We start from the raw sequence: 9750 nt of genomic DNA on the forward strand, positions 1-9750 counted from the left end.
GCTCGAGCTGCAGAAAACAGCAGCCCGAGCGCAGCCCGGGGCAGAAAGTTCTGCCTTGAAATGGGCAGGGCGCGCCCGAGCGGCGCTTTTCAGCCGCTCGAGCGCAGCCTATTTAAAAAAAAAAAAAAAATTCGTTTGTTACAGCTTCGGATGCTTGGTGATTGCTTATTCATTAATTGCCCTTAAGATTTGAGATTAGCAACCCGAGGCCCCACAACAGGTGGTATCAGAGCCTTAAGTTTCTCGGACTAAGAATAGATGAGTGGGGTAGATCGAGTCTTTTATTCTGATTTAAGTATTCTTGAAGCATTTTTATTACCTGACTTGATTTACAGCTTTAAGAATTTCATGCTATCCGTCATCTGATATTATTGGAAGCATGTAATAATACGACTGAATCAGATTCGATCTTTTGAGAAGGCATTGAGGAACTGAAACAGAAATGTGTTATGATATGATGAACTGTACACTAATCTGTTTGATTATCAGATATGCCTCCCCGACCAGCACCGAGAGTTAGGCAGACATTGGCTACGAATCAGCCTGAACGGACAAATGCTGCACAGGTCCCAGTGATAGTGTCTGAACATGGACAGGGTAGTACGTCTACTGATTTTTTCAGTGATGCGAATCCGATGGAGAAACTTTTGAAACAATTCCAATCATTCAAACCACCGAAGTTGCAAGGAACAGAGAATGCTATAGAGTGTGAGAACTGACTGGAAGATATTGAGCAGTTATTTGAGTCCATTGATTATACAGATGATCGTCGTGTGAGACTGATAATTCATCAACTGCATGGCCTTGCCAAGAGTTGGTGGATAGCGACGAAGAGAGCACTGGAAAACCAAGGTACTGTTATTACCTGGTCTGTATTTCGAACTGCTTTCTATCAGCGTTTCTTTCCTGTGTCTTATCACAAGGACAAAGGAGCAGAATTTGCAAGTTTGCAACAGGGACAGTTGAATATTGAAGAATATGTTGCCAAATTCACTAGCTTGTTGAAGTTTGCACCACATATCGCTGTTAGTGACGAAGCTCAAGCCGATCAATTTATCAATGGCTTGAATCCTGATGTGTTTACACTGGTGAATTCGGGAAGACCGAATACCTTTGCTGATGCTCTGAATCGAGCAAAGGGTGCAGAAGCAGGGATACTAAAACAACGAGGAGCACAGTTTGTGCCACAGCCAGTGAGACAACCACAAGAACAGCAACAGATTCCACAACCACCTTGATTTGAAGCTGGAGGTAGCAGCAGTGGAAAGAAAAATTTCTTCAAGGGTAAGAGCAAACAGTTCAAGAGATCAGGTGGTGGTAGCTCTTCTAGTTCTAGTGGATCCCGACAGTCTAGAGCTGGACAGAAGTCTGATGTATATTGCACCAAATGTGGAGGTCGCCATACTGATGAACAATGCCGAGGTGTGTTTGGAAGCTGCCACATTTGCAACAAGATGGGACACTTTGCAAGAGTGTGTCCACAACGAGGATCTGAAGGTGCACAGGGTGCAGGAGCATCTAGACCGGTGAGTCAATCTACATCTTCAGTTCACTCTTTTCAACCACAGCCTGCAGCACCGAATAGAGGAGGAGGTCAGACGGTGAATCAACCTCCAAGGCAACAAGCAAGGGTGTTTGCATTGACTGAGGAGCAAGCACAAGCGGCACCAAATGATGTGATTGTAGGTAACTGTTCTCTTTATGGTTATCCTGCTTATGTCTTATTTGATACTGGTGTGTCACATACTTTTATGTCTGAGCAGTTTGTTGCATTGCATTCATTACCTGTTGAGCCCTTAGCTACTGTTGTATCTATTTCATCACCTCTGGGTCGAGGTATTGTATCAGTGAAGTCTGCACGAAATTGTATATTACAGTGTGAGGGGCATGAGATTGAGCTAGTTTGTATTGTACTCGGTTTGTCTGATTTTGATTGCATAATCGATATTGATATGCTAACCAAGTACAGAGCTACAGTAGACTGTTTTCATAAGATTGTGAAGTTCAGACCTGATATGGCTGATGAATGGAAATTTTATGGTAAGGGATCAAGATCTAAAATTCCATTGATATCTGTTCTTGCTATGACTGAGTTGTTACAGAAAGGAGCAGAAGGATTCCTTATTTATGCAGTTGATATACTGAAGACTAGTCCGACATTGACTGATATACCGGTGGTGAGTGAGTTTGCAGATGTATTCCCTGACGAGATTCCAGGATTGCCACCATACAGAAAGGTAGATTTCGGTATTGAATTGATGCCAGGTACACAGCCGATATCAAAAGCACCTTACCGTATGGCACCGATTGAATTGAAAGAACTGAAAGACCAACTCGAAGATTTGTTGGCCAAGGGTTATATCAGACCGAGCCTCTCTCCTTGGGGTGCTCCGGTATTGTTTGCTAGAAAGAAGGATGGATCGATGAGACTATGTATTGACTACCGGCAATTGAACAAAGCAACGGTAAAGAATCGTTATCCTTTACCTCGTATCGATGATTTATTTGATCAATTGCAGGGATCGTCAGTATATTCGAAGATTGATTTGCGATTCGGATATCATCAACTGAGGGTTAGAGACGAAGATATTCCGAAGACTGCATTTAGAACCAGGTATGGCCATTATGAATTCATAGTCATGCCTTTTGGTCTAACGAATGCACCAGCAGTTTTTATGGGATTGATGAATAGAGTATTTCAAAGATATCTAGATGATTTTGTGATCATATTTATCGATGATATCTTGATTTATTCTAAGAATATGTGTGAACATGCTGATCATCTCCGAATTGTATTGAGAACATTACGAGAAGAAAAATTATATGCCAAGTTATCCAAATGTGAGTTTTGGTTGCAGCGAGTCGTGTTTCTTGGCCATATAATTTCAGGAGATGGTATATCAGTGGATCCAAGCAAAGTAGAAGCTGTGATCAGTTGGCAAAGACCGACGTTTGTGCTAGAAATTCAAAGTTTTATGGGCTTAGCTAGTTATTATCGTCGATTCATTCGAGATTTTTCATTTATAGCGAAGCCTATTACACAGCTTACACAGAAGAATGCACCATTTGTTTGGTCTGAGGCATGTGAAAGGAGTTTCGTTGAACTGAAAAAGAGATTGACTACTGCGCCTATGTTGACAATCCCTAAGGTACTGGTGATTTTATTGTTTATTGTGATGCTTATCACCAGGGTTTGGGATGTATTTTAATGCAGAAAGGACATGTTGTTGCTTATGCTTCTCGACAACTGAAACCACTTGAGGTTAGGTATCCGATTCATGATCTTGAATTGGCTGCTATCGTTTTTGCATTGAAGATCTGGAGACATTATTTATACGGCGAGAAGTTTAAAATCTTTTCTGATCATAAAAGTCTGAAGTATCTATTCTCACAATCTGAATTGAACATGAGACAACGACGATGGCTTGATTTATTGAAGGATTTTGATTGTGAAATCAAATATTATCCGGGAAAGTCTAACGCAGCAGCAGATGCCCTGAGTAGAAAAGTATGTGCTCTATCTTTATCTACGGTTGGTGTATCTAATTTGATTGAGAATTGTTGTGTTTCTGGATATGTATTTGAGACAGATAGAAGGTCTATGAGAGTTTATGCAATCAGTGCTGAGCCAGATTTGTTGATTCGTATCAAAGAAGCACAGAAAGCTGATCAGAATGTACAGAAATCGATTGAAATGATCAGATCAGGACATCAGTCTGAGTACAAGCTTAGTGACGATGATATCTTGTATGTGAATAACCGAATAGTTGTTCCCAATATTGCAGACTTGAGACAGAATATTTTGAAAGAAGCCCATTGTAGTCGCTTTAGTGTTCACCCTGGAGGTAGAAAGATGTACAACGACTTGAAGAGTCAGTACTGGTGGAAACAAATGAAGTCTGATGTGACTGAATTTGTATCCAAATGTTTGAATTGCCAACAGGTGAAGGCTGAAAGAAAGAAACCGGGTGACTTATTACAGAGTTTATCAATTCCTGAATGGAAATGAGATCACATTTCCATGGACTTTGTAACGAAGTTGCCATGATCATCTCGAGGATGCGATGCTGTTTGGGTGATCATCGACAGGTTGACGAAATCTGCGTGCTTTATTCCTTATCGAATGACTTATCGTCATGATCAAATGGCGGATCTCTATATTCGAGAAGTGGTAAGACTTCATGGTGTGCCAAAGTCGATTGTATCTGACCGAGATCTGAGGTTTACCTCGCACTTTTGGCATAGCCTACAGGAAGCTCTAGGTACGCGTTTACATTTCAGTACTGCTTACCATCCTCAAACCGACGGTCAATCTGAATGAACAATTCAGACGCTTGAGGATATGCTTAGAGCTGTAGTACTTGATTTTGGTGTATATGGCAAAATTCTATACCACTTGTGGAATTTTCTTATAACAACAGTTATCAAACGAGTATAGAGATGGCACCATTCGAAGCATTATATGGGAAGAAGTATCGATCACCTTTGTATTGGGATGATGTTTCTGAGGTACCTGAGTTAGGGCCAGATATGATCAGACAGATGACTAAAAAGGTAAAACTGATACAGCAGAGAATGAGAACAGCACAGCACAGACAGACCAGATATGCGAATGTACGATGACGGCCATTATCTTTTGATCAAGGAGATAGAGTGTTCCTGAAGATTTCACCGTTCAGAGGCACCGTTCGAATTGGTAAACGAGGGAAATTATCTCCGAGGTATATTGGGCCGTATGAGATTCTCGAGAAGATAGGCAATTTAGCTTATCGACTCGCTCTTCCTATGTCTTTATCTGGAATACATGATGTCTTTCATGTATCGATGTTGAGGAAGTACATATCTGATGCATCTCATGTGATTCACTCCGATGAAGCTGAATTGGATGACACTCTTAGTTATGTCGAGCAACCTATTCAAGTTCTTGATAGAAAGACGAAGCAACTCCGAACGAAGACCATTCCATTGGTGAAGATTCAATGGAGTCGACACGGAGTTGAAGAAGCAACCTGGGAAGTCGAAGAAGATATGAAGCAACGATTTCCTTACTTATTTCATTGATGTGAGTTCTTATTCAGTTTTCAGTTATTCTTTATTCTTATGAGCATGCGGACTGCATATCTATACTGTTTATGAATTCGAGGACGAACTCATGTCTTAGTGGGGGAGAAATGTAAGGCCCGGGATTAATTAGAGATTAATCCAAATTTATGTAATTTTAATCCGAGTATATTTAATTTGGGAATATTTAGAGTTTTGATTTAAATTCTAATATTCTTAAATTATTTAGGATTGAAATTGAATTAAAATAGGGGCCGAGGACTAAATCGCAATTATTGAAGAATTGAGGGACTAAAGTGCAATTTTATTGAAAGTTATCAGATTTTATTAGCTTACTCAGCTTATGCAACGTGTAAGCATGATTTTGTTCAGAAAACTTTCGAAACCAAGAGCAGAGTTTCATTCTTCCTCTTTTCTTTGAAAGTTTGATTTTCGATTTGCCGTAACTTTTGAACCGGTTGTCCGATTTCAATTCCGAAAAGTGTTCTGGAATCCTTACGACAAGGGCTTCGATTTGGTGTAAGATTTTATATATTTTAGCATGGTTTAAATTTCGAAAATTGACAGATATCAGATATTGAGTTTTCGATCATGTTTTGCAATTTGTATTGCGTCTAGTTTCGACACCGGATCAAAGTTGAATGCTTGAAGGGATTGATTATGATTTGTAACATGTATCTTGACAAGTATAGCTGCTGATATGTTGTTGCATGGCTGAGTTTTATAAGATATATGCTGATATATGAGTTAAGTTACAAGTTTCGATGTCGGGAATTACGTCGGTTACCGATTTTGAATCGCTACGTTGTTTAATCGAGTTTTGGAACTGTTTTGATAGCCGAATTCTGAGTTGAAGTTGTTATCAATGTTATAGTATTTTTATTGTTCAGTTTCAGTCAAGTTTGGAAGGCCAACAACACAAGACGCCGACTTTGAACGAACGAAGAAAGAATTGAGGTTTGAAATGCGATTGATTGATGAATTCTTGATGGTTTTGACTCGTTTCTGAAATGATAGATTGATATGAAGTTTGATATATGTATTTTGATTATATCTCGCAGATTTTAAGAGTTCAGAACCGAGATAAACGAAGGTATAATGACGACATCGCGAAGTAGGGACTTTGAAACTCAAGAACAATTATCTTTGAGTTGGCCCGCAAAAATCACATACTTGTTTATGTTTTGAATTAATTGTGGTGTTGTCGATCCATCTCAGGTAGTGGATCTTTATATTCGAGTTGATATGATGTTATATTGAATTGATTCTATGCCAAGGTTGTTGTTAACCTTATTTGCGAGTCGGTTACGAACTCGTTAGATGGATATCCATGTCAAGATCATTTATGAATCTTGATGGCTTCGAAGTTATGTGAATCAATTCGTCTTTAAAGCGTTGAGTACTCTATTTGTTGAGTTGAGTTTTAAATAGAGTCGTTATGATTTATTTAACGCTTTCGATATGTTGGTTATACTGAGAATTATATCTCACCGGAGTTTATCCGGCTGTTGTTGTTTTGTATGTGTGCATGACAACAGAGAGGGCAGGAGCTGATCATCGACGTCATTGACAGCTGGGAGAGAGTCTAGCACGTGAGGGCTCGGGTTGTAGATGATGTTTTGAATGTTAGAAGCTAGGAACTTTAGAACTTGTTGGTTTTGGAATACATGTATAAAATTTGAGATAGTTTGTGTCGTTATCGTTATCGTTTCTTTAGCGAATTGGTTGATGTAATAAAATGCATGTATACTTGCTTGAGACTTTTTAGATGTATAAATTTGTGTTTACATTAAAGGAAACAAGTTTTGGAGCTGTCAATTGCCAAGTTTTGGAGCTGTCAAATGTGGGAAAGAATCTTCCCAGGGCCGTGCTCGAGCTGCAGAAAACAGCAGCCCGAGCGCAGCCCGGGGCAGAAAGTTCTGCCTTGAAATGGGCAGGGCGCGCCCGAGCGCAGCCTATTTTAAAAAAAAAAAAATATTTTTGTTTGTTACAGCTTCGGATGCTTGCTGATTGCTTATTCATTAATTGCCCTTAAGATTTGAGATTAGCAACCCGAGGCCCCACAAAGGCTAACCTTGATGTATTCGCTTGGTCAGTTCAAGAGCTTAGAGGTATAAAACCAGCGGTTATGGAGCATAAGTTAAATATCTTATCCGGAGTTCGACCCGTAAAGCAAAAGAAGAGGCATTTTGGACCCGACAAAGATAAAGTGATAAAAGAGGAAATAGAGGAATAGCTTAAGACTGGGCATATTCGAGAGGTGCAATTTCCTACTTGGCTGTAGAATGTTGTGTTAGTACCCAAGAGCTCGGATAGATGGAGGATGTGTGTGGATTTTAGGGACCTCAATAAGGCATGTCCAAAAGATTGGTATCCATTGCCTCGAATAGATCAATTGGTGGATTCTACGGCCGGCCATCAATACTTATGTCTAATGGATGCTTACCAAGGGTACCATCAAATCCCTTTAGCTAAGGAAGATCAAGATAAGGTAAGCTTTATCACTTCTGAGGGAACTTTTTGCTATGTGGTCATGCCCTTTGGGCTTAAAAATGCTGGGGCTATGTACCAGCGCTTGATGGACAAAGTGTTTTCCAAGCAAATAGGGAGAAATGTGGAGGTGTACGTGGATGATATCATGGTAAAATCAAAAGATGCAATTGGCCTCATCGATGACTTGGTGGAAACACTTTATACCCTAAGGTCTTATGGATTGAAGTTGAACCCTCAAAAGTGTATGTTCGGAGTTAAGCGTGGAAAATTATTGGGATACATGGTAACTGAGCGTGGGATTGAGGCTAATCCGGATAAGGTTCAAGCTATACAAAATATGACGTCTCCTCAGGGCCCGAAAGAGGTCCAACAATTGATCGGGAGAATCACAGCCTTGGCACGATTCATTTCTCGGTCTGCTCATCGTAGCCTGCCCTTTTTCCGTACCTTACGGAAAGGCAAGAAGTTTGAATGGGTGAGGATTGTGAGAAGGCTTTTGGAGAATTGAAGAAGTATTTGGCTGAGTTACCTGTGTTGGGCAAGCCGATGGTTGGAGAAGGATTGTGGGTGTATCTATCATCTTCAGAGGGAGCCGTGAGTTCAGTTCTTGTTAAAAAAAAAGGTTCAACACAAAAGCCTGTTTATTATGTGTCTCATGTCCTTAAAGGGGCTAAGTTGAGGTATTCGGGGTTGGAGAAGTTGGTTTTGGCATTGGTGATGACGGCAAGATGTTTGAGGCCATATTTCCCATCTCATCCTATTGTGGTGCTTACAAACAGCCCTCTAGGAAGGATTTTAACTCACCCAGACATGTCAGGACGGTTGGTGAAATGGGTTACTGAGTTAGGAGAGTATGATATACAATATGAGCCAAGAACTGCTATTAAAGCGCAGTCTTTGGCTGACTTCTTAACCGAAACAATTCATTTGGAAAGTGAGGATATGTGGAAGGTATTTTTTGATGGTTCTTCATCTATGGAAGGAAGTGGAGTAAGGGTGGTGTTGATCTCTCCTACAGGTGAGGAGGTGAAATTGGCAGTGAAATTAGATTTCAAGGCATCTAACAATGAAGCTGAATACAAACCCGTCTTAGTTGTACTTCAAGCGGCTAGAAATATGGGAGCTATACGGATACATGTCTTTTCCGATTCACAATTTGTGGCACAAAAAATTAAAGGGGCATATGATGTGAAGAATGAAAAGCTTATTGAGTATGCTCGAGAAGTGGATAGGGCAAAAGAACAATTTGCGGAGGTGGTCTTCGAACAGATACCTAGAAGGGTAAATGAGAGAGCAGATGCTTTGGCGAAGATGGGTGGTTCTATGGGGAGTTGGAAAACTAGAGATGTGGTATTTCAAGTGGAGCTCAAACCTCATATAAGTCCGGTTATACCTGAACTCGCGGAGGAGGATTGGAGGGTCGTTATAATTAATTATTTGAAGTGGGGAAAGATGCCCGAGGACCCTAGGGAAGCTCGAAGGTTGAAGTTAAAGAGTTCAAGATATGTATTGATTGAGGAAGTGCTATATAGGAGGTCATTCGCGGGACCTCTCCTTCGGTGCTTAAGTTATCAAGAGGCTGATTATGTACTTAGAGAAGTACATGAAGGGTGTTGTGGGAATCACTTTGGAGCTCATGCTTTGGAAAGAAAGGTCTTGTTGGGGGGATATTGTTGGCCTAACGTCTTGGGAAGTGCTCAATAGTTGGTCACATCCTGTGATAGGTGCCAACGACATGCTCGATTGCAACATCAGCCCGCGAAGCTGATGAAAGCTATTGTCTCTTCTTGCCCCTTTGATCAATGGGGTATGGATATTGTGGGTCCTTTTCTCGTAGCCTCTGCTCAGAAGAAGTTTTTATTGGTGGCGGTTGATTATTTCTCGAAGTGGGTAGAAGCTAAGCCTTTGGCTAGGATCACTGAAGGAGATGTGTTGAAATTTTTGTGGAAGAATATAGTCTGTAGCTATGGGGTACCTAGGAGGCTGATATCCGATAATGGGAGACAGTTTCAAGGAGCTAAGGTTCAAGTGTGGTGTAAGGAGATGAAAATTCAGCAAGCTTTCACATCTGTGGCTTACCCTCAAAGTAATGGGCAAGCGGAGGTGATAAACAGATCATTGCTGCAAGGCTTAAAGACTAGACTTGGGAAAGCAAAAGGGAATTGGGTAGATGAGTTGCCAAGTGTCTTGTGGGCA

General features: G+C 40.7%; 1 protein-coding gene across 1 annotated transcript; it reads left to right on the forward strand.

The window, feature by feature from the left end:
• Positions 1-8100: 8100 nt before the first annotated feature.
• Positions 8101-9258, forward strand: LOC140889103 (uncharacterized). The gene has a single exon (XM_073296811.1). The coding sequence runs from the start codon at positions 8101-8103 to the stop codon at positions 9256-9258; it is 1158 nt and encodes a 385-aa protein (XP_073152912.1).
• Positions 9259-9750: the final 492 nt, after the last annotated feature.

This window comes from Henckelia pumila, chromosome 3 (genome assembly GCF_033568475.1).
Source record: "Henckelia pumila isolate YLH828 chromosome 3, ASM3356847v2, whole genome shotgun sequence".
NCBI lineage: Eukaryota > Viridiplantae > Streptophyta > Magnoliopsida > Lamiales > Gesneriaceae > Henckelia > Henckelia pumila.

What these genes read in the sequence shown, in the direction of transcription:
- LOC140889103 (XM_073296811.1), top strand. Translation starts at nt 8,101, where the DNA reads ATGGTTGGAGAAGGATTGTGGGTGTATCTATCATCTTCAGAGGGAGCC.